This window comes from Hylobates moloch, unplaced genomic scaffold (assembly GCF_009828535.3).
Source record: "Hylobates moloch isolate HMO894 unplaced genomic scaffold, HMol_V3 SCAFFOLD_17, whole genome shotgun sequence".
Classification (NCBI taxonomy): Eukaryota; Metazoa; Chordata; class Mammalia; order Primates; family Hylobatidae; genus Hylobates; species Hylobates moloch.
This window is the reverse complement of record NW_026652292.1, coordinates 74212694-74237972: the sequence shown is the minus strand read 5'-3', so window position 1 is coordinate 74237972 and position 25279 is coordinate 74212694. Positions and strand designations below refer to the sequence as shown.

General features: G+C 44.4%; 1 protein-coding gene across 1 annotated transcript; it reads right to left on the bottom strand.

The window, feature by feature from the left end:
- Positions 1-1325: 1325 nt before the first annotated feature.
- LOC116456807 (basic proline-rich protein) lies at positions 1326-24433 on the bottom strand. The gene is made up of 4 exons (XM_032135612.2): positions 24391-24433; positions 23906-24109; positions 23225-23789; positions 1326-1446 (listed from the first exon to the last, which is right to left on the bottom strand). Exons 1-4 carry the CDS (start codon positions 24431-24433, stop codon positions 1374-1376), a joined length of 885 nt encoding a protein of 294 aa, XP_031991503.2. The 3' UTR covers positions 1326-1373.
- Between the last annotated feature and the right edge of the window lie 846 nt (positions 24434-25279).

The following is a 25279-nucleotide window of genomic DNA, read 5'->3' as shown; positions in this document are numbered from 1 at the left end:
AGGCATAGGAAACCCAAGGGAGATTCCACAGAATCTTCCAGATGGAGGCTTTCCTTGCACTTGGAATTAAATCTAAACTCCTTTCTAAGGATACCTTTCCTGCAAATGGAGGTCTTGCCTTGCTCTGCTCTATCGCCTCGGGCCTGGCGTGGTTTCTGGTATATAGCACGTACTAGACATTTTGTTTGCTGAATGAACTCGTCAAATGCAGTAGACAGGCAAATAGCTGGAAGGTACTGGGAACATATTTTAACACAGTAGGAAGAGAAACTTAAAGGGTTTGAAACTTCTGTCTCTAGAGAGTCAAGCAGAAACCAGATGTTGAAAGGGGGACTCGCATTTCTAATCGTGATTGGGCGACCTCACCTGAGAGCCTAGAAAATATTTGGATTAAAAAAGGAGGGGAAGCTATGACATAACCCTTCAAACATATTTTCATTTTCTCCTTATGACTCCTTATTACATAACTCACATCATGACCTAGATTTCAAATGTAATTAACTGTAATATATTCTCTCAGTCCCACTACTGGAACATATTCATAGATGAAATGAAATAACTAGGATATTTCACAAGAGGTACATTTAATGAATCTGGAACAGCGATGCCTGCCATCTGGCTGTCTGCAGGACACCTTCACAGCCCCTCAACAAGAGATGGTGACACACTGTCACAGGCAGGAATCTCCTCTAGGGCAGTGGGGATGATCAAAACATACAACCACAAGTCACTTATGGGATTTAACAGAAGGGTTAGAGGGGAAGAGATTACCTGCTGAGCACTCACTGGGTGTCAGGTGGTAAGCATTTGAGTATAAATTATTTCTTCTAATACTTGCGACAATACAAGAGGTGGTTGTTCTCATTTTATTTTATATTTTTAAGCAATAAAAAGGTGGTGGAGAGTAGTAGATGATCAAAGAAGCTTTTGCAATCAGGTAGATCCAAGCTAGAATTCTTACTGCTAACTGACCTCAGTAAATGTCTAACCTCTCTGGGGCTCCACATTCCCCTCTGCAAATATGAGCTTAAATCTACTTGATAGGGGTGTCATCATAATTAAATAAGATGACCCATGCCAAATACATGGCACAGTGTCTGGCACACAGTCATTCAACAAATGTTAATGGCCTGCCTTTCATATTCGTATCTGCCATGACAGAAATGGAAACATGCTGTTAAGGTTAAATGACCTCCTCAAGGTCACAGAACCAGGAAATATCAAAACTAAAATATTCTACTGGCCATCCTCAAAGCCCATGGTGTGCTTTTGTCCCATTTGAATGGTGATGCTTACCCTTGGGCAGTGGGGAGTGCATTCCAGGCGAGGGAGAGCTTACTTAAAACCACAATGAGATAGAAGTGTGAGATTTATTATACTGTTATGCAAGAACTGCTTCTTTCCAAGAATCCCATGGTGCTGAGTGATTTAATTTTCTGGAACATACTGAAACATGAGAAAGACAGGTTGAACAACAGAACTGTCATTTTTTTTTTAATCTACCAAACTTCTGGACAATCAAAAGTATAAGATTATTTTTTCATTGTTAAGAATGAAAAATGTCTTCACTTTCATCTTTGCACAGCTACTGAAGAGCACCTCGCAGTGGTGTCAGATTTTCATCCTTGGCAGGTCATTTTGGAAACAGTGAAATTGGAAATAGATTTAGTTTGTGCCTGTCAGTCTATGAGAGGACAGTGATATTTCAAGACCTACATAAATATTTATTTTCTTGAAATTGTCTATACGTGTCAATCTTCAACGAATGTTGACATTCACTTTTGTTTGGATTTCCTTATGGTAATTGCTGTGAGCTGGGATGGGGTGAAAAGAGTTTAGGGTAGAAGGGACCGTAAGTCAGGCCATATAATGTTAATAAGCTTCCTTGGACCACATTTACTATGCAGTCGGGGATAAGTTAGAGTCATTGGCCCCATTTTTTCCTTGAAAAAGAGGAGGACTATTCGAATATCTCCTCCTCTAGCTTTCTATGCTTCCTTGAGTCCTCTGCATGTCTGCGAGGTGCCATATTTGCAAAAGTTTAACTTGATAGTAAATTGAATTCTCTGAAATTGAAGGAAGGAGATGCCTTGGCAAGCCAAGGAAGGCAGCGTGGTGTGGTCACTGGGATAAGGTTTCCCATCTCAGTGTTATTTGTGAGCCTCTAAGTGCTCCTTGATAAAATGAGAAAGATAAATGCAACCTGTCCCATAGGTAGTCTGAAGTTAACCCACAAAACATTATTGCCCAGATGAGGCGAAGGTTTACGGCCCAAGGATCTGGATATGAACTTCGCATGAGCGGTAACTAAAGATTTCCTCTTGGGAGGGACTTGTGGCCGCAAGTTATAATTATCAGGCATAGTGCTTTCCAAGCATGCATATGCATGCAAGTCACTTGGAAAGCCAGTTACAAATGCAGATTCTAATGCAAGAGGCCTGAGCAGAGGCCTGGGATTCTGTATTCCTCATAAATTCTCAGAGGAGCTGATGTAACCCTCGATAGTCTTTGGAACGGCTAGGCCCCTGTGAGCTTAGAATGTGGGTGCCAATTCAGATTCTGATACTCTTGGCCTGGGGCAGAGATGGGCAATGCCTTTTGTTTTTTATTTGTTTGTTTTCTACTGTTGTTGGGGTAGTATATTTTTAATTCCAGGACTGAAAACAATTGTGGTAGACAAAATAGATAGGGATTATTTTGGCTGCCGAGTTTGTATTTTGGGAGGCGGGAGATGGAGGGAAGATGCTGGGAATTAACAGGATTTAGAGCCAAAAACCCAGTCTCAAATGTTAGCCCTGTAACTTGAAATCTGCAAGACAGCCCTGAAACTCAGAGCTTGAGATTGAATGTCTTGGCCCTACATATTTACTGTGAGGATTAAATAAAATAGTACATGTGGCATGCTTAGGGCATTGTCATACTGTCTGGCCTGTGGTAAGCTCTCAAATCATGGTAGTTATTTTTGTCCCTTAAAAAAAAAATGTTGGGTGGTATAAATGGGATCCTGGGATGATAATTAGTCAAACACATTTGTTCATGATGCAAAGTACTGCAGTGACTCAACCAGACAGAGGCTCAAAGAAGAAAGGACAGTGACACATAGAAATAATTTAGCTCTCTGTGGAAGGGCACGCAGTGGCTGTGGGTCCTTCATAAAGGGATCCTGAATGAATGATGAGCAGCCAGGTGTGTGCAGTGGTGAGGCAGGCCCCAGTGAAGGAAGAGGAGGAGTTACTTCTCAACATGTTTAATCTGCATTGCTGTGCACAGAAGGCAGCAGTGACCTAAATAAATCCTTCATTAGAAGCAGAAACACACTGGCTCAGGCACTGCGCAGCAGAGCTCCGTGACAGGAGGGCGGACAGACGGGGCTTCTCTTATTACTCAGTGCAACTGAGTGGAAGAGGGGCCCCACAGCAGACAGGAGAGAGGAGCTGGGCTGCCCTGGGCCCACGCTGGGGTGCATGGCTTTGGCCCCTGCTCCAGGTGTGACTGAGCCTCTGAGAGGTACCATCTTAGCTGAAGAAGCTGAAGAAGCTGAAGAAGCTCCCCTGGCTGGGGTGGACGGTCATCTATCACCCTGCAGATGGTGAGTACCCACAGATCTTTTGTGTTAACCCAGAATTGGTCAGGAAAGACACACAAGGCATCAGAGGCAAAACAGCCATGTACCATCATTTTGTTCTGTCTTATCATTTTGCAGATAGAGAAACTGAGGTAAGCAGAGAACAAGAACCCCAAGGTCAGGCCTGCAGGGACTGAACTCAGTCAGAAACATGGGTCTCCCAATTTGCGTCTCACAAACCTCCATACACATGGAAATCTGTCCTTTTTTGTTTAGGTAAGGAGGATTGGAATAATTCACAGCTGAAAATAAACTCATACAAACCAAAGTAAATTGTTTCCCTGAAACAATTTGGACAAATAGGGAGAGATGATTTGTCTCATTTCTTGAGCCATATTGTTATGGACTGAATGTTTTTGTCCTCCCCAAATTCATAGGTTGAGACCCTAACCCTCTGTGTGATGGTATTTGGAGGTGGGGGCTTTAGATGATTAGGTTTCCATAAGGTTGTAAGGGTGGGGCTCCATTCTGACACGATATTGGTGTCCTTATAAAAAGAGGAAGATAAAACAGAGCTCACTCTATCTCTCTCTCTCATTCTCTCCACCATGTGAAGGCACAGCCAAAACGTGGCTCTCTGCAAGCAAGGAATGGGGTTTCATGAAGAACCACTTCTGCTGACACCTTGATCTTGAACTTCCAGCCTCCAGAGCTGTGAGAAATAAATGTCTGTTGTTTAAACCATCCATTGCACAGTATTTGATGATAGCAGCCCTAGCTGACTAGTACATGGTCCTCAGAATAATTAGTAAAGCAAAACAGTTTGGCTGGGACTTCCTCCATTGTGTGTCTTTCCAGGGTCAGCACTCAGATGCTTCCAGGTTTGGGCAGGTGACATCTATGTATGAAGCCGGCTGGCTGGTGGGAGACGGTGGCAAGCAGCTGTGTGTGTAGTTTGGCCAAAGAAGCAGGTGCTGCCAACTCTGGCAGATATTATCAGAGACCAGGGACCAGAGTGGTCTGATCTTCACATTTTTCAAAACTCAACTATGGATATTTATGTGAAAAGTGCTGATTTTTAGGAATCTCATAAATGGATATAAGTTGCCAAGTAAAGTGAAGAAAAGGAAAAAATAAAAATAAAAAAGACTGAATGGCAAGTCTGCAAAGAGCAATGCCTAAGGTCTATGCTTTGCCCATAGGTGATCACTCAAACTCTTACAAGACATCTACGATGTTTCTAAAATTGTACTGAGTCCCTGGGGACACTGAAATAATCCCGTCCCTGTCCTCAAGGAGCACCTTATAATGTGGAAGATGCACGTGGAAGGAATGAATGACTAGACTTCAGAGTAGACATAGATCCAGCCATGGAAACTCAAGAGCCCAGAGGAAAGAGATGGGAGCTAGCAGAGGGTCAGGGAGGGCCTGGAAGGACCTCACTGCAATGATCATGTTCGAACACAATCTTGGAGAAAACTTGGCCATTGCTCAGGAGAAAGTCCCACGGGAGCATTCATTCAGGGCAGTAGGAGAAAAAGCTAAATGGGGTACAACAAAAACCTCAGCCTATGCTAAGATGTGCTATGGTGAGCACAGGCCATGGCAGGTGCTGGTGTGGATGAGGCTACAGGAGCCACAGCTTGAGAGGCTGCAGTGCTCTCCCTAGAAATTTAGAAAGAGGGTAGAGGAGGCTGGGAGCGGTGGCTTATGCCCGTAATCCCAGCACTTTTGGGAGGCCAAGGTAGGTGGATCATGAGGTCAGGAGTTCAAGACCAGCCTGTCAAACATGGTGAAACCCCGTCTCTACTAAAAACACAAAAATTAGCCAGGCGTGGTGGCATGTGCCTGTAATCCCAGCTCCTCAGGAGGCTGAGGCAGGAGAATTGCTTGAACCTGGGAGGCAGAGTTTGCAGCGAGCCAAGATCACACCATGGCACTCCAGCCTGGGCGACAGAGCGAGACTCCATCTCAAAAAAAAATAAAAAATGTAGAGGAAAAATAACCCTGGCATTGGGACGAAGCATATAGTCCTGAACTTAAACCTCAGCAGTGTCACTTCACTATGTACAAGCTCTGACTCGAGAAAAGTTAAGGCGTAACTTGGAAACTTTTGTTCAGCTTTGGCCCAGGAACTTTTTATTATCTTGCCAGGCACCATGAAAAACACCAGGGGTAGAGCAATGACAAAGCAGCATCCATGCCTGAAAGAGCTCAAGGGGAAAACTGGCATAGAAATAATACAAGTAGTATGCCCTAGTAGGTTTTGATTTTATATTGAAAACACTGTTGCAGTTCATATGATAGCACTAAATAAAGCAATAGTACATGGTTCTTTCCTCTGGCCCACATACATATACACACCACTGTGATTTCCATTTGTCCCTTGCTTGAAATGTTTTTAAAGTGTCATTCAAGTTGAATATTTCATTATACTGATGCTTCAGGTTCTACAAGTAAATTAGTATCTCATTTGCCTCTGACTCAAGCTTTACTTTAAACAGGAGATGCTGTTTTATCATCTTGCTAATCTTGAAATATTTAAATGCCATGTAATCTATCCAGAGAAACAACAACTAGATCGTGCACTCCACACAGCCCTCTCTGTAATCTCTTGTTATCTCTTATTATAATTACACTATCTTCAGATTAAATGCACTGGTGTATGTCAAGTTAATCCATCAGTGGCCTGGTCATTCGTTCTTTCTGAATGTTGATGCAAAATGATTTACATTTGATACTTTTAAAATGTTATTTATTATTACTCAAATAAAGTAATGTCAGAAGAAGTTCAGGAATCATCAAGATGAATTACAGGAGCTCAGAGTGGGGAGGATGGTGATTAAGGGCCTGGGTTTGAATCCTAGCTGCACCCATACTGACTCTATATGACCAAGAGCAAGCCATGTGACCTCTATATGCATTTTCCCATCTGAAATATGGGGATGGTAACAGCACCAACCTCATGGGATTGTCATGGGGATCAAAGGAGATGTGACTGTGTGAAGTATTAAAGAATGGGGCTGGCGTAGAAAACTCCCACCAAATTTCAGTTTTTGTCACTGTCAGACTTTCATATCCCAATAGTTGATAAAGCTTCTATTCAGGTAATCAATAATTCAGACACATAAGATGCATATCCACAAAGTCTTCTTTGCTCGAAAGGGCCAAATCACCAGGGTAAATAGGGTGCTGAACTGGGAGATAGGAGCTAGGGTCTAGTCCCTGGTTCTGTCTTGACTTCCACGTGATGGTAAGCAAGACACAGGGCTACTCTAAGCCTTGTTTACAGAGTGAAACGATTGGGTCGTAAATTCTAGGATCGTATAAGATCAATCTAAAACATGAATGCTTTAGAGGATTGAGAAACATATGGGTTGATCACGTCAAGAGACCATGGCTCTCTTGGAATCCAAAATTTCAAGAGAATTTTCCAAGAGCTACAGAATCCAAAATTCCTAGCCAAAGTGATTACTGTTAAAAATTAACCACAAAGTTTTGTCACCAATGTGGGCATCTAACATTTTATAGGTTAAAGGTAGCACCATATATCAAACTTCTAAGCTGCTGAGGTCTTCTTGATGGGGAGGGGGAAGAATACAGCCTTTAGTGGAAAAGAGGCTGTTTCCTTGGGTAGGACCTCTCAAACTGCACTTGCTGATCTGACTCTACTCAGATCATACTTAGCACTCATTCAATGAATATTCATTGAACCTAGGACCTGATTGAGAGGTGGGTCAGTTAGACTGAGAAATAATCTATGAAGAATGCTTAACCATTACTAGAATGAAGCAAGGCAAAGAAGAAAGCATTGTACTCCTATGGACTGAATGTTTGTGTCCTTACAAAATTAATATGTTAAAATTAAATCCCCATCATGATTATATTGGAGGTGGGGCCCTTAGGAGGTAAGTAGGTCATGAGGGTGAAGACTTCATGAATGGGATTAGCGCCCTTCTGAGAAGAGGCCAGAAATCTGGCTCATTTTCTTTCTGCCATGTGGGGATACAAGGAGAATTCAGCAGGGGCTGCAACCCAGAAGAGGGCTCTCACCAGAACCCAAGCATGCTGGCATCCTGGCCTCAGACTTCCAGCCTGCAGAACTGTGAGAAGTCAGTTTCTGTTGTTCATAAGCCATCCGGCCTGTGGTGCTTGGTCATAGTAGCCCTAATTAACTAAGATAAGTATTATATAAAAAGTTTCTCAGTGACAATAAAACATACCATTAGAGGAGAATCCTTTCAACCTGGGGCATGTGGTGGGATAAGATTTCCCTTATCCCCACACCAAACAGGCAGCTTAATCACCTTCTAGGCTGGAGGAAGGCAGTTTGCTCTAAGGCTTCTGCTTGCTTAAATGAGGTATGGACAAATGGGAGTGAGTAGAATTGCTTGGGAAAAGAGCCGAGGACTGAGAGCTGCCACAAGGGTCTAGTTTCCTGGTTTGCACCACATATGACACTTAGCCTCTTCCTTAGCAAATGGAGAAGCAAACTTTGTAAAGTATCAGGGTGTGAGAGAATCCGCAATTCAGAGTCAAGGCCTAAATAAATGTACGGTGCATCAGGCACTAAGAAATTAGAGACAGTTGACACCCACCCTGTCTCTTCCCTCAAACAGCTTGGGACCATGCAGTGTATAGGGTGTGGAGAGGGAACAATAGGAGAGAAGGTACAAAACAAAACAAAAACAGCCATGATCACATTAGGGTTAGGGCTGTGAGAGGGCTAAGGACAGGATGCTTGTGGGAAGAGCACAGAGACTCATCAATAATGGACTAAGAGATCTACATGAAAACCATTTTGGTCTTATTCATGTGTTACGAGATACGAAGAACGATAGCAGAGCTACAATTAGAAATAGATTGCTTTGTGTTTCAAAATTGAAAAAAAAACCATGTGAACATGATTTATTATCTGTTAATAACTGTATTTCTTCCTCTAAATCATAGTAAGAAAGAAGGAAAAGCAAAGATATCGGCAGGAGAAATGAAGGACAAGCAGGAGGCTGCATGAGATAGGCTTTTTTCCTTCCTTTTTTTTAAAGCACAAAACACTGGATCTTCCTGGACAGTCTCCCATCCCAAGTACTAACCAGGCCTGACCGTGCTTAGCTTCTGCAGTCAGGCACTTGCAGGGCAGTATAGTTGCAAGCAAGAGAGCCTTTGCTATGTTATTCTTTATTCCATCATGTTCATTAGATTTGACGGGACCTTAGCAAGGTTCACTCATCAAGTCCTGGTTCCATCTCCTTTCAAGACGGGCCTGTGGCATATAATTGCTGTGTCTCTCTCTCTGTGTATGTGTACGCATGTACACACATGTGTGATTGTTCCAATGATGAACTAAGTTTTCAAGACTTCCTGCTTCTCACAACCTCCTCTAGGTCATCAGCACATTAATGAAGGAAGCAATGCCTAGAGGTCCTGAAATGTTCTAGCCCATAGCATACTACCATAAAGATGAGTTTTCAGAGGCATCTAAACAATAAAACTGACTGTGGCTGCCTTGGTCAAGTCAGTCCCATTGCTTTTCTACTTTAACAACCATATTTACTTCCCCCACTAGCTTGTGTGAACGCTCAGGCCTGGCTTTGTATTCCAGATTGATATCAAATCTAAACCAACAGATTCATTAGTGTCCAACAAGCCAAGGAAGATGAGTAGGCTTGGCCAAAGAACAGTAGTTCATGTTAAATAAGCTTTGGAAATTGTGTTGAGATTTCTGGATTGGTTTTTCACAGTTTTTCTTCAAATGCTTAGATTCATAGAGAGAAAGAATTTTAATACTGTGAGTCACTGAGTTGGAATCCAGGATTTCTTTCTACAATTATTATCCCCTTTCCTCACTCCCACAATGTAAGATTAGCAAATTCAGACACTGATGAGGGTTAGATGTCATTTGCTCAGGTCATAGGTAACCAAGCCCAGAAATGTAGGAAGAAAATGAGGTCCCATCCCAAGGAACCCACTGTGTAAGGGGAAAGATGGATTTGGAAACAAACACTACCAATCCAATGAGATGAAAGAAACTGTGGAATAGACACTATTTCACCAACATTAAGGAGGTTGGGATGAGGAAATTTAGAATATGCTTCATGGAGAAGGCACCTGAGGAAAGTTCAGGGGTCTGGTGAGGACAAAAACAAAGTTCAACACTTTGAACTAATGTCCAGGCTAAAGTATGTAGATAGGGAAACAGAGAAATAAATGGATGGGGCAGAAAGATCAAAGCAATCATGTTTAAATTATCTTGGGTTTGCATTCTGGGTTAGTTACATGCCCTTGAAAAAGCTATTTTTCACTCTGGGCCTAATTTCCTTATCTTGAAGAAAGGGACCACTGCCTGTTTTCTTAGGTGGAATTAAGTAAAATATTATAGAAAAATCATTTTAGCCCACCTGACATATGATAGACTCACAATAAATAATTGCTCAATAGTATTCACTCAATCAATAATAGCTCAATGATATTAACTTGAAAAGGGAAAGAAAAATATTAGTAATAATTTAGGTTTAACGACAACTATTTTTGTCTGCTTAAATAGTTGTCATAAGAAAGAAACAACATTCTGAAAATTGATGAGTAAGAAAGAAACATTCTCCAGTGAAAGCACAAAAATGCTCCTCTATTGATAGCTATGCAGAGACAGATGACAAAGAAAAAGCAGAATAAAAAGCATAAAGTGGCTGCTAATCTAGTGTTTTTAAAGGACAACTATCATAAGATAATTAGCCTTTGTGCTGCCTTTAGCAGAGAACCTTAAGAACTAAAGCAAGGAAAAGTAGCAGGTGATGACAATCTTAAACCAAACACATGGGTTTGTCTAAATGAATAGGGCCCAGTGGTCTATGTCACCAAATGACCCGATGACAATGCAGAGAGAGTGCTTCTGCAGAAATGTGTGCAGCTAAGGAGACTCGTCTGGGAGTGAGAAGCCGGCAGGAGCAGGCTGCTCCAGTATGACTGAAAGTGTAAAAACATTCCTAGAACAGGTGCCTTCCTGGTTGGGGAAGGGCTGATGCACATAAGAACTCCCATGAGAGAGTTCAGGGAAGGACAGAGTGCAGGTAGCATTGACCTTACCCAGGGAACATTTTCTCAGGTCACTTTAAACCCTTCATGAGATGACAAAGGACAGCTGCCAATCTGAACTCAGGCAATCCGAACGAAAAGATCTGCCTCCACTCAAAGACTGGTAATTCTTTTTATCATAATGGTACTTTCACTTCCTAACGACCATGACCAAAGGCCCCTCCTTTCATCGCCTCTCACCACATAAATCTATATTTCACTCAGGGATGGAGGACTTATACTCTGGACTAGGCACGAGAGGTGTGAAGGAGCATGAAGGGGCCTGACCGGGGTTCTGTCCTGCTCTCTGGGACCTGTCTCCTGAGGGATGCAGCCAAGTCAACGAGCAATGACCACAGCGCCACCTGCACAATGTGGAGAGCTCCAGGAGGACTGGAGAGGCAGTGCCTCATTCAGGGTATGCCAGGTTAGGCTGAGATCAACACCTACATCTCTGTCCCTCCTCCCTTTGGCTGTTTGTCCCACGAGGGTTGGTGGCAGGACACTGCTCATTCGAGTCTCTCAGAGAGGCAGAAAGACAGAGCAGGTACTCTCTGTAGTAGTGCCAATCACCAGGCTGGCGGGGAGGAGATCTGGCACAAAGCATGGGCTGGCTCTTAAAGCTTCAGGCCAGGTGACCACACCTCAGTTCCCCTCACTTTTGCATGGCCCTGCTGAACTCCAACTAGGAAGGAAAGTACGTCCCATCGAGTGCCTGGAAGAGAGAGATCCAAGGCAAAAGGCACACATGCTGTGATTTACTATGGAGAGGGAGCAGTGTATTGGGACAGAGCTAGACAGCCCTTAAAGAATGATACAGTCTGAACCTGATAAGAAAAGGGAAAACGTACAAAAGTTCTAGGCAGAGGAAACAGTATGTGTAGGGGTGTGAATGCTCACATTCCTGATTTATCTGGGAACAAAGGGTGGTCCTGAGGTCAGATTATGAGGTATGTATACAGAACAGAGAGTGGCTAATGATAAGGCTTAATAAATTAGAATGTGAGAGCCATCCTGCAGAACTTGAATTTTGGTACTACTTTTATTATTAAAAAAAAAAAAAACTGAAAGGACAGCCAGCTTTCAAGCACCCACTATGTGTACTAAACATTCTAAGTTAATCAAATACATTTTAATTAAAATAATCAGTAAATGCATTATCATATTTAATCCTGGCTATTCTATGAAATGGAGGGCGTTAGGTTCCACGGTTTTTCACTCCACAATTATTTCCTGGGTGACCACTGTCTTCCAGGCATTGGTTTAGATTAGAGACAGATTTTGTTGGGGGGGGGGGGGCTCTAGACAAAGTCCCCATCCTCCTACAATTTTATCTATTAGAACAAATTAAATGTCAATAAATGAGTGTATGAAAAATACATAATTAAAAATCATGGAAGAATATCTGAAGTTTAGAGAGATTATTCACCTGCCCAAGGTGATATTGTGATGAAGTGATGTGGCTGGGACTTGACCTCTTCTTGCATCTAAAAGTCCTGCACTTAAACATTAATATCATGAGCAATGGAAATCCATGGAACATTCTGAATTACGAGACTGGGCAATAACCTGATTATATTTGTGTTTTACAAAGATTTCTCAGGTTAGCAAGAGAGATTAACATAGAGAAATATTGCAGATTGCAAATGGCTGTAAAAATGACAGAGCTGGGAAGGAAAAACAAAACACAAGCCAGAAAGATATAAGATTTGTATTTTAGCTGAAGATGGCAGTAAAAGAGAAGCGATGAAGCGGAGCAGGATCAATCTCCAATTGTAATATACAAACAGAAGTGTAATTGTTGCCCAAAGGCAAGAGGGATCAATTCAGAGTTACCATATTCGATTCATTTTCCTCTTTCACTGCTTCAAATGTCTTTGTGCCTCAGTTTCCTGTTCTGTAATGATTTTGCCTGTGAGCCTGTGACCTAGTTTTTGGCCAAGGGCACACAAGGGGAAAATATTCTGGCATTTGAGAAAGATTTTCCTCTGTGATTAAAAGAGAGCCTCTCTCTTTCCAGCCCTTCTGCACCTTGCTCCCCTCCTACTTTAGAGCAGAGTAATGAGATCGGCTGCTTTGGGACACTGTGGCACTTTAGCCACCTGGAGGGGAGGATCGGCCAGAAGGCAGAGGTGGACTGGAAGGCAATAAGCAGCTAGATCTATGATGACATTTGTAATCTGCTTTTCAATCAAAATCAGGCTTACCAGCAAGAAAAATAATCATTGCTATTAAGTGCCACATTATAGACACTTAACTACATACCAGGCTCTCTAATGGGTGCTTTGCATACATTATGAAATGTGATTCTCACAACAAAAGTCCATAAGGAAATATAATTCCATTTGACAGATAAGGCGACCAAGGTTCAATGATGCAAAGTCATTTCCCTGTCATCAAATGCTTCAAATACTACACTCCCTTTTGGATCAGGGAATAGTCTCTCATACCCAGAGCCACCATGGATTTCAAACTGCATGGCGAATGGAGCTCTGACCCCAAGAATGATCCTGCATCACAGAATGACTGGTGACCATGTACTCATCACCCCAGAAAGGATCAGTTCCCACGGTGCAGGCAGGTGGGGCTTAGGGAGAGGAGGAAGGCCAGGATACACCATGCAAACCATTAAAACCAAACCAAACCCCCACACAGTGAAAGGACCACCAGGGGCACCATGGCCTGTTCCTCCACAAGATGGCACTCAGGTCCCTTGCCTTCAAGTTTCATCTGCGATGTTCAGCTGTCACAGAAACAGACTGGGGAGAAAGCACATGGCTCGCTGCTCCTATCACGCTCCATACGCTTTCTAGTTGGAACACTACAGTTTCTATGTCTTTCCCTCAAGGTCATGAGGCATTGTGTTGGGGTCCTGAGAAGCTCTGCTGAGGCAGGGAGAGGGAGTGGCATGTACCACTCTCAGTGGCCTGGCTGCATTGGGGTTTACTCAGGGGCTGCTGAAGACCACCCTGTCTCAAAACATCACTGGACTTCTATGCTCTTCAAATCCTTTTTTCTGCTTTTCATGATTTTTCTGCTCTCTTGTCTTGTATTCTCTTCCCTTCTCTCACCCTCTGTCCATCTCGTCTTATCTCCCCACTTCTCTTCCTCTCCTTGTACTTTTTCTGCATCTTCCCCTCACTGTTCCTTCCATATTTTGCTACATTGCTGCATCTCATTGGTTGGCCTAGAAAATGAATAACAGTGCTTACTTGAATTATACAAATTAAGACTAAAGAAACAAAGGGCAAAAGACTGAGACACTCTCCCATGAACATGATGCATAAAATTTAGTTTGTGACACCGCATGTTCTCACTCGTAAGTGGGAGTTGAACAATGAGAACACATGGATATGGGGAGGGGAAGAACACACACCGGGGCCTGCCAGAGGTTGGGGAGAGGGGAAGAGAGCATTATGACAAACAGCGAATGCATGCGGGGCTGGAAACCTAGATGAAGGGTTGATGGGTGGAGCAAACACCATGGCATACGTTTACCTATGTAACAAACCTACATGTTCTGCACTTGCATCCTGGAACTTAAAGTAAAATAAAATACAATAAAATTAAAAAAAAAAAGAAAAAGTAGGGGCCTTCCAGTAAGAAAACATATATGGTGGGGGCACATTTAACCCATTAAAAATATAATTTGAAAAAACAAATTAGTCTGTGGTCTTTGTGACAGGACATTGAGTTCGCAATCCAGAGGCCTTCCTTGCTTTCCCTCATCATTAATGGCATCCTTTAAAAAAAAATTCTGACCGTGAACCAGACACTGCATAAGTGCATGAATAACTTGTCAATTTAATGCACATGAAATACAATCTGTGCTATAATTTTAATTAAGCCTATTTTGCGGAGGTGGAGCCTGAGACGTTGAGCTATAAAGTAGCTCACCTCTTATGGCCTGGCTGCAAAGTAGCATAGCAGATTCTAACCAGATCTCTCTGGCTGGTTAAGCCTTCACACTAATCATACTGCTGTAACCTTCTTTCTGTCCCATATTTCATGTAAACACCCTGCTAGTTAGCAGCTCAGGTTAAATGAGGAGTCACTGATATTACACGCAACAGGAACTGGTTATTTTGGCATGAGCAACACCTCACTATTGAAGAAAGCATGGAACTCTGCTTTGGAAAGACCACACGCAACAAAACTGTTGTTAATTTAGTTCCCCATCGGTCTATCACCTGAAATGGAAATGCAACATTTTCACAGCCCTCCTCAGAACAGCATGCTCCAGCAGTCGCAGGAGAGATCTCAGACTCAATTTATAATCTGTGTTCATCTTTTTGGGGGGAGCAAGTCTGAAAAGCTAACAGTTTTATTAGCTTTTATTGCAGGAGGAATTTCAGGTGTGAGTTTTCAAAGCACAAAGTATCCCTTCAGTGTATTCAGTGGAACGCTGTGTGAGGCTAGTCTTTCTAATTCCAGCCCTACAGTAACGAGCTTGGAGCAATGTTAGTATTTCATAAGGTTCTATCTTAGCGGAATGAACACTACCCTGGTGGCCTCACGGGGTTGAAATACCTTCTTCTTGAAGGGTGTTGAGAATAATCTGGCTTGTGCTTTGGTGACATAGGCAGGAATCGGCCTCACTTCTTCAATGCCCAGAGTTCTGTTTTGCTCTACACTTTTTTGGTCCTTTTAAGCAAAGAAATAAGCTTGCTTTGGTTTGATTGTTCTGTTGCTTAGCTCACCAAGGAAAACAGCCCTTCTCTTTCACCTTGGACCCTACTCCCTGCACAAGTCATTTCACCTTGAAGACTACACTGCTTTCTTTATCTTCCTATGGCACAAGAACTTTCAGAAGAGAATCTTTCAGAACTGCTACCAGGAGAATAGGGATGCTAACAAAATACAGGATGTCCAGTTAAATTGAAATTTTAGATAAACATGACACACTTCTTACTTTTTAGTATCTGAGACATACTATACTAAAAAATTATTTGTTGTCTGTCTTAAACTCAAATTGAATTAGGTGTTCCGTATTTGTATTTGCTGAATCTGGCAAATCTACACAAGAAAAAACACATTGAGCGTTGTGCTAGGCCCTACATATTGGCCATCTCCCTCAGTCCTCACTAGGGTATGGAGAAAAACTGAGGCCCAGAAAAATTGTCTATTACTCAGAGTGACACAACCAGTAAGAACCAGGCCAGAAATTCAAACATACATGACTTCCAAAGTCAAGCTCTTTCAACCACAAAAATAGCTCCAAAATCTAATCTCAGAAATCTGTAACCAACACCCTCCCCCACCTTCCTACCCAGGACACTGGGAGAGATCTGGTTTTAGAAGTAATTCAAGTAAAGTGCAAGCCAGTTTTCCAGAGGAGGCTCCCAGCCCACTCTCATTTCCTGCCACACAAGTATGTATTTTTCAGAACACAGCTAGGCAAGCGTGCCTTTTCATTTCAGCTGCATCCGAAATCACCTTTCTCTCACTGTATTTTAACAGCTGATACAGAACTTTGATTTACCCTCCTAAACTAAAGAGTGAAGACATTTACATAAAACAACCTACTGCAGGATGTACAAGTACTTCGTCTGCAGGAATTCTAGGGGAAATTCGACAAGGCATAAAATGCTGAAATAGAAGTTCTTGAGGGATGAAAGGAGATGTGAATGTTTCACATCTAAATGTATTTCTTTGCTTATAGAAAATGTGGGGTACTCAGTTCTCCAGGGATTTAACAAATCTCCACCTTGAACCAACTGCTCACAGCAGGTAGAGAATCTTGTCCCTGGATCCAGAGTCTGCCACCTTTACTTTGGGCATCTCTAAGAAAAGTTTCTTCACTTCTGGACCTCAGTTTCCTTGAATAGCAAATGAAGACGGTAAGAGCTCCCCTGCAGCCCTCACAGGGCTGGGTACGAGAGATAAAGGAGGCAGTGGGTATTGTCACATTATGTGAAAGTAAGGAATTATCTACTACATTCTTTTCATGCCAGAGTGCTTTTGCACAAGCAGACCAGGATCTATTCAGCAAAGGGCTTCTATTAATATGCCAGTTATTCAGCTGGACTGACCGTATTGGGAATCTCTAAAATAGACAAATCAGTTTTCAACAAAGGTTTGAGGGCTATGCAATTTTGACTACATCTTATCATTCTTCTTTGGCTGTTCTCACCACGTCTCTCTTTTCTTAAACATTTCTTCCACCATGAACCGTTTCCTAACTCCCCCAGACAGAAATGCCGCCTGTTTCTTCATTTCTGAGCAATACACTGTTCTAGAAACTGGAGCAAACGCACACTTCCAGGCCCCTGCTCTCCTGGAGCACGTATTCTGGTGGGAGAGTGCGAGAAAGTAAGCAAATAAGCAATCAAGTAACAAGGTGACTCCACATAAACATACTTGCTACCCAATTATGTTACTGAAGAAATTATTACCATGAAAGAAAGAAATAAGGTGATGAAAGGGAAATATTCTTGGGATGGTCCATCTCATGAGAGAGGCAGAGACTTGGTTATTTATCTGACTCTCATACTAAACTGTAAATTCATCAATGACAAGAACTGTTTCTTAATCTCCTGCACAACTGCCTTGTGAACAACAATCAATAGCAAATGTAGGGGCAGATTTGGGAGAAGGTGTACCAGAGTCTCCAAGGGCACAAGCACACTTTACACTTGGAACACATTTTTTAGAAATACATGCTTTTCGTAACACAAAATGAAATTTTATAATAAAAATGTCATTGCCGATAAAGAAATTAAAGCCTCAAAAAAATTTCCGTGGACGATGGGAGCAGGCTTAAAGTAAGTTAATAAGCACAGATGTAAACTGTGCCTGGAACAAAACAAATGATCAATTTAAAAGGTGCTCAGGAGGCTGAGGCAGGAGAATCCCTTGAACCCAGGAGGCAGAGGTTGCAGTGAGCTGGGGTCACGCCACTGAACCCCAGCCAGGGCAACAACAGCGAGACGCCGTCAAAAAAAAAAAAAAAAGAAATAAAAGGTGCTGAACGTCAGAGTTCTGAGTATGAAAACTCAACAATTAAGGCATCCTTACCACAGTCCTCAATCACTTTAGTTGCCTAATCATTTGAGATCATGTTTAATGTATTTCATGCTGGTCTATAATTTCCTCACAGAGTAGTCCTTGATTGGTTCTGTTCATCAATGTACTCTAACATGTAATGCAATGCCAGGTATATGACAGACAATAAATGTGCTCAATAGTCAATTTTATTAAAATTGAGAGTATAGCTCAATATCCAAAACTACCCAACAGATGATAGTCCCAGGATACAATCAAACTCCCACATAGAAAATATTTTATGTTGGATAATGAAACTTAACTTTGGGTTATATTGAGCCAGAGACTGAACTGCAGGCTCCCTGGCTAACAGCCTAAGGTTGCTCCCCAGTATCCTGATGTTTCCTATCACTGTCCCCTAGTTTTTATTTATTTTTTAATCCTTAGCACATCACTATCTAACTAGGAGAGATTCTGCTTATCTGTCTTGCGTTTTGTCTGTCTCCTCCGCTGGAAGATAAGCACAAGGGCGAGGACTTCCAACTGTTTTGTTCCCTACTGTGTCACAGGTGAGCAGAACAATACGTGGTACATGGCTGGAACTCAATAAACACGTGTTAAAGGAGTAAACGTGATTGCTGTAACCGCTTGCAGAGATAGGAAGAAGGAACATCCCGAACAGAGGTTCACCCTGTAAACAGTAACTAACTAGAGCACTGTCTGCGCTCCATGTCCCTACACTCTTGCCTCGATATTCTGAATAGCGTACCCTCCTGAATTTCATATTCCAAATTTCCCTCATATCTCTGGAAACCGGAGGCCATACATTGGAGGCCTGTGTGACAGATATAAGGCTTACACACAGAAATGTTTGGTTTGGCCCACATGGTGTTATTTAGGAATATTGAATTAGCTGCTGGCACTTGAAAGTGAGTAGATTTCACATAAAACTGTGAATTGACAGTCTATCTTGAAAAAAATAAAATAAAATAACCAGATCTGGCAAGACCAGACCTGAAGTCCCGCCTGCAGCCCCTGTGCTGGATCTGGGCTACAAGCCCCACTTAGGCAGGCACAGGGCCCAAGTCCTGTTCCACTCAAGCGGTTACTTGCCTGGCTGCTGAAGGCATTAGAGTTTGCGACCCCTGCTGGAAAACTACCAAAAAGCATGTATTAGAGAAAAAGAAAGATGCCCACTGGGATCTATTTCTGTTATGTTCAGACTATTGTTTGGAAGAATAATGTATTCATTTTTCTAGTCCTCTTGTAGTAGCACATAACTATTGACAAACTACGGCCCAGTAGATATTATTCTAACGATCTGAAAAAGCTATAGACTTCATTTCCCATGGGTAGAGGAAGCTAAGGATGCTTCATGCTGGAGACAGGCCTGAAGATGAATGGGGAGAGGCTGCACATCAGTGGGTTGCAATTCTGGCTAAGTCAGGGCGAAAGGGAATTCACTTGAAGACTATGGGTTGCCTGTAGGAATCGCCAAGAAGCTGAAAAGCCAGGATTGGAAAATGAGAAGGAACGAAAGGAACCCGGGCACCAGGGGCACGTCAAGATGGTGTTGCAGAAAAGGCACCTCTGGGACCACAGCTTGGGACATGCATACTGCTGCCGACGCCACTTGATCCATGACCCAAGGTGGTAAATAAACACTCCAGTGTCCCTGTGCCCTTTAGCTAGTCTTTCAAGATTCCAGGCCCCAGGTGGGATCATTCAACTAAGCCCTAGTTCAGGGCTGGGAGATATGGACAAGGAGAAAGAGGCCCATCTCCCACCAAAAAAATCCTTCTATGAAGGGAGTGTTGTGTTCCCTAAATAGGATGTTTGGTTCCAACTGCTTAGAAGGGTTTTAAGTGAGTCTGAAGAGAGAGAGCACTACAAGCACGACTGTAGAGTGGAATAAGAACAGACAGGCCTGAATTCTAGTCTGGAATCCTTTGTACCTTTAGAAAATTAATTAAGTTTTCCGATCGGCAGATTCCAAATCCTTAAAATAGAAATGACGCCATCTGCTCTCCAAGGTTGCTGTGAAGATTCAGTCCAATCACTCATTCAATTATTCCAAATATACTTATTGAATGTCTAAGTGCCAGGCAGGCACTGAGTTAGGTTCTGGAGACACGTTTGGAACAACACCTAAAATGCAATGGGGAGCCAGTGCATGATGCTGATAAAGATTTAGACAAGGGGGAGCCGGGTCATCTGATGACGCTGGTCATGTTTTACTTTTCCCCAATGGAGTCACTCCCCATTTATGACTTTTCTCCTTTTTTTTTTGATGAATTAACATCAGGGCCCTCTCTTCAAACAGATTTTCTTAAGACATGTAATGTGTATTATGTTAAAAGGAAAAACGCTCTAAAAATTAACTGTGATCCTGAAAACAAGAAAGGAATCATTCTGAGAAGCAGTGAGGCCTGGTGCTTGTAGCATTCAGGCGGAGTGATCACAAGAAGAGACTGGCCAATTAAAGGAAATCTCTCTCACTTAACGTTTAGCATATGTAATTTTCTCAGACATATGCAAACTAGGATTAAAATGAACATTAAAATAGATCTACGATAAAACTTAATAATTTTTTGTATTTTTTACCCTTTACAATTGCACAAGTGTTCTATAATCGGCAAAATGCACTTCGTATACATTTTCTCACTTTCTCATAATAATCTTTTCCTCACTGTTTTGCAGAGGAAGAAACTTAGGCTCAGGGAGGGAGAAATTGTTGCCCAAGGTCATGGGGCAAGAAGTTGGCTTTAAATCCAGCTAGCACTCTCTTGCCTTCTGCCGTAAGAAAAGAGCAGCCTCAATTGAAAGCACTAGGTCAAGTAGCCAGGTTGAGGGAAAAAAAAACTGGGGAATAGCCCTGATATTTTCCAACACTAGCTGGAAAGTTACTGCATTTCCCTGGAAGCTGCTAAAAAGTTACCACTCTCCTGCAACAACTGTCTCTAACACAGGGACCCAGGCTTAGATGCAGGCCCGGAAACCTGGTGCCTGGGCACTGACCCAGCCTACAGGCTCAATTTCATCAGGACACCCAATACATCTTACTGTGCCTTCCTCCAAACCTTAGCCCCCATAGACAGACATGATTTAGCAACCACGGTGGGATATGCCATCGTGGGTAGCTGCTATGTTCTCGGAAAGGCAGTGTGCATGGGTGAAGCAATTTACGCCACCCAGGCCATCTTTCTAGCCCCTTTCTAGTCAACATCGAGTTTCAATTCAAGGCAAGAGAAGCTTCCATGTGGCTTTTCCCTTCAGAGCCGCCCCCCGCCCCAATCCTCGCAGGATTTTTCCAGTAAAATAATTTCTTATTTTAATAAGAAAAGTACATGCTCCAACTTTTAGGGGGACCCGGGGAGGGCTTGAGGCTTCATCCTAGGCATAACAGGAAAGTAAAGAACCCTTTGCTTTTTCCGATGCCATCTCAAGGTGCCAATTTCTCACCAGCTTCTCAGAACAAAAATCTCCCATCTTAAAACTACAGAGCATTGTATACCCTGTGGCTTCACAGAGGATCCACAGTCTAGAAGCACAGCTTAATAAGCCTCACTAAGGAATCTTCATCTATGCTGCTGTTGTAATTAACTGCTTCCACTTAAGAGTGCTTAGTCATCAAGTTGTCCATCCCTGTCAAACTCAGCGGAAAGAGTTAGATGGGCTAACCGAAACCTGGAAAGACTCTTTTAGAAGCTGTTCTTTCTCTGCTTAGCGCTGGAGAAAACCTTATGTAACACAGTGGTCCATTTCAATATGTTATTTCTGCAATCCTGTGGGGGAAAATTTAAGCACTGGATATACGAAGGGAAGGGTAAGGCAGGGATTTGCAGCCAAGCGCATCTCCTGGAATTTCAGTAGGTAAGGCTTATTCTAATTGCACTCAGTGTTACCCAATATTACCAGGAATGCAGAAAGCAAGAAAAAAATCCGAACGTCAAAGGATGCGCTTTGCTTTAGAAATGCAGGGAGGCAGAAGTTGGGTTATTTCTCCCTCCTTTTTTTTTTTCTTTTTCTTTTCTTTTTTTTTAAGATGGAATTCCTGGAATTAACCTTTGGGTGGAAGCATTTCAACAAAATAAAATGAGATTTGCCTGCAAAGCGAGAACGCACGGGTGGGAATGAAGGATCCTGCCTGTGCCAGGCTGCTGCCTCAGCAGTCCCCAAGCACCCAGCGCCTGGGAGCGAGAGCGTGGGGACTCGTCTGGGGACCCTCTTCCCGGGCTACTGGCGGGAGGCGCAGCCGAGCTGGTGGTGGCGGGGTTTCCCTCCGGGGCTAGGGCTGAGGGAGGAGAAGAGGGCGGACTGGCTCCTTTGGTTCTCGGCCACCCTCCCCGCCACTCCTTGAGGCCGCTCCATGCTAACAGGAGACTGTTTCTGGGAGCGCAGCGCAAAGACAGTGGATTTGGAGTGGCCTCCCTAGAATCCCCCCAAAAGCATCTTGGCACAAGTTGTGGATAAAAATAGCTCATGATAACGTTGTGGGAAAGGGAGGAGCGAGACTCGCGCAAGGCGAGGCAAGGGTACCACTGGCTCTGCAAAGGAGGAGGAAGAGGGAGGATGCAACCCTTGGCCCAAGAGAGCGCCCCGAGTGTGCGAGGAATCGCTGGCTCCCAGGGGAGGGAAAGAGATGGAAGACCTATAGCGCCGGCACATAACTGCAGAGCCCAGCACACCCCATCCCGCGCCGGTACCCGGCTTTGGCTCCAGCTTCTTCTTCCCATCATCCGCCTACGTTCTGGGTCTGTCCTCCGCTTCCCGGGACAGGCTGGGGCCAGAAGGAGGAGCAGCGCGCGGTCCGCCCCCTGGCTGGTAGAGCGCACCTGGAGAGGTCAAGCTCCGCGAATAAGACCCTTCTTGGGAGCTGGGGGCTAGACGCTCCAACCGCGGGTTCGCGCCCCGCCATCTCTCACCTCCATCCGCTGCCACTACCCAAGGGCCCGGAAATAGAAACCCACGACGGGAAAAAAAAAATCAGTAAAAAGTAACAAGAAAAAAATCAAGACCCTCATGTAACTGGCATTGGGGATGAGAGGTTTATTGTCAGGGCTGTCACCTCAACCTCTCTCCTTGGGAGATGGCTATCTCCAACCAAATGCAAAGGCAAACCCGATCAAGGCTTCTCCACTCCCAAAGGCTCCCTCGGCCGAGTTACTTTTGTGGGCTGTGTCCTCGCCCCAGTTTCTGGCCCCAGGTGGTACCCAGGCTCCGTTGAGTGCTGCGCTCTCGCTGCCCTACAGGGTCCTATGGTGAAGCTGCGGTCGCGAAGCGGCCGGCAGGAGCGAACCTCCCGACTCTGCTGGGGGGAGAAACATCCGACCCAGTAAGAGTCAGAAATCTGGGTCCCTGTCCTTACAGATCAACCGATCCCTCGGGACTTCCAGAGCAGAGGTGCTAGGGCAGGAGGTGAGGAGGATGGGAAAATCCCCAGCCTCTTCTTCCTGGTTCCCTCTGCATCCACTCCACCTGCTCCAGCCCAGATTCTTCTTAGGTTTTGCACTTGCCCGAAGTCCAGAACGCCAGACGAAGGCGCCTCGGAGCCCTCCACGCCTGCGTCCTGCCACTCTCCCACCCCGCGCGCGCTGCACTCACCTGAGCCGCGCCTCCGTCCAGCCCGTCCGGCACCCTGAATAGGCTCCTGGGCTGGGCCATGGGCAGCACTGCCGAGCACCCTCGGCGGGTGGAGCAAGTTTCTGGATGGCCCGGGGCAGGCGGGCGGGGAGAAGGCGCAGGCACCCACTGAGACCCGGCGGTCGTGGCGGCGACTCCTGGCTGCCAGCGAGCAGAGGACCTTGCAGGCGGGCGTTTTGGTGCTCAATCCCAAGGAGGGGAGGAGCGGGAGGAGGAGCAGGAGCAAAAGGAGGGGACGGAGGAGGCCGGGCCCGGAGGGAGAGCGCGTTGGGCAGAGGAGGATCGCGAGCGCCCACTGCTGCCCGGCCCGCTCGGGTGCGGCCCGGAGTCCGGCCCGATAGGTGCCTGGTGCTCCGCTCTGCGCTCAGCTGCTCCGCACGGCCCCGCCTGGCACGCAGCTCCAGCCGCGGATCCGGGAGTAGTCGGTCCCGCCTACCAGGTGCGGCGGCCCCTGGGGTTTCAGTCCAAGGGGAGGGACCAGCGCTCCAAGAAGGTGAGGCTGCTGGGATGGGTGACTCCGCCGTCACTGCAAACCCGGGACGTCCCGTCTACTCCCTCACACCTGCTTGGTCTGAGCCCGAGCCTACCTCTTCCCTGAGTCGACAGCTTGGCACTTGTACCCGGGACCTGTGCTCCTCCCACGTGCGTCTGCACCATGCGTGTTCCCTTCCTGGCAGGTGACCCACCTTAGGCGCTGGCGCTCCTTCCGCCCCCCGGGAAGCAGGAGGTGCCATCCTCTCCAATTCGCTCTGCAGCCGGACTGGGACCGGAGCGGCGGCCTGGGCCGGAATCCGCGTGAGGAGCCAGCTTCAAAGAGCGCCCTGGCGCCATTGAACACTCCTTTTCCTGTGGTTTCGCGTCGGAGAGCGGACGCCAATTTGCCAGGAGAGCGCGGAAAATTCAGCTTTTTTTTTTTTTTTTTTTTTTTTTTTTTTTTGCTGGTGCACTAGGATTGCAAACGTCAGCTCTGAAATAAAAAGCAGGGTCTTTCTGCCCCGCCCCTCTGTTCCGGCAGCTGGGAGGTTCTGTGGGAGAAAGGACCTGCACCCAATAACTCAATTTAAGATTTAAGGTTTTGAGGGGCGTGGGGTTGGAATCGCCTTGGAGAAACGGGCTTGCCTGCTTACCTGAGCCAAAGGAGGTTGCCCTGAAAGGCAGGTCAGCAATCATACGCCCCCCCAAAGCAAAGGCACATCAAAGTAACTTCCTTTAAATGAGATTACTATAGTTTTCATGTCTTCCATATTAGTAAATAAATACTTGGAAGACTTCGAATTTGTGATTTACGTTTAAATATATTTCACCAACATTGTTTAATTTAAAAATATTCTCCCTTCTAAGAGAAGGTTCCTATAGGAAATTGGCCCTTTAACTCACACGCAGATTACCCTCGGCACTTTGAAAAAACAACACAGTGACCAGTATTTTCTGTCTTTTTGATACAGCCAGAAGCACCCTGAAAGCTGAGACCTAAGTGTGCTTTTGGAAGATAAGCTTTTAGGAGTTGAATGACCTTGTCTACTTCTTTTATCAGAATAATGTTGGCATGTCTATTTTAGGTTAAAAAAAATACAAATTCTAAAAAGTGACTTTAAAGCCCCATTTTGAAAGCCTTAGCATTTAAACTAACATTAGATTTAAAATAAGTGCTTTTCTCCTCCATTATAGGAAGCTGTGTAAAATCATGTGTGAGGTTGTGAGGGTCAAATGGAAGTCTAAGGTAAAGCTCTGCCAATTACTGGTGTCTTTAAGCTTCCATCAGCAGCCAAGCACAGTGCAGATCATGAGTCCTTCAAAATACGGAGCGGTTTTGATGCTCTAAGCTGGTATGATCACTTTTTCTAAAGAGTTCAAAGTGCTTTGGTGCCATAGTATGAATTTCATTACCCATTGTGAGACACAAAGGGGTTAGCAATGATTCTGTTTGCACCCTGGAAGCCAAAGGCAGGTTTCCCACCTACTTAGTTCCCCACCACAAGACCTTGAAAGAAACTGGAACCCCAGGTCTCCAGCCTA

What these genes read in the sequence shown, in the direction of transcription:
- LOC116456807 (XM_032135612.2), bottom strand. Translation starts at nt 24,433, where the DNA reads ATGATTGCTGACCTGCCTTTCAGGGCAACCTCCTTTGGCTCAG. An exon ending in GGCAACCTCCTTTGGCTCAG is followed by an intron (nt 24,110 to 24,390) that starts GTAAGCAGGCAA and finishes GCGAAACCACAG; the next exon opens with GAAAAGGAGTGTTCAATGGC. An exon ending in TGGACGGAGGCGCGGCTCAG is followed by an intron (nt 1,447 to 23,224) that starts GTGAGTGCAGCG and finishes CTCATGTTTCAG; the next exon opens with TATGTTCCAGAAAATTAAAT.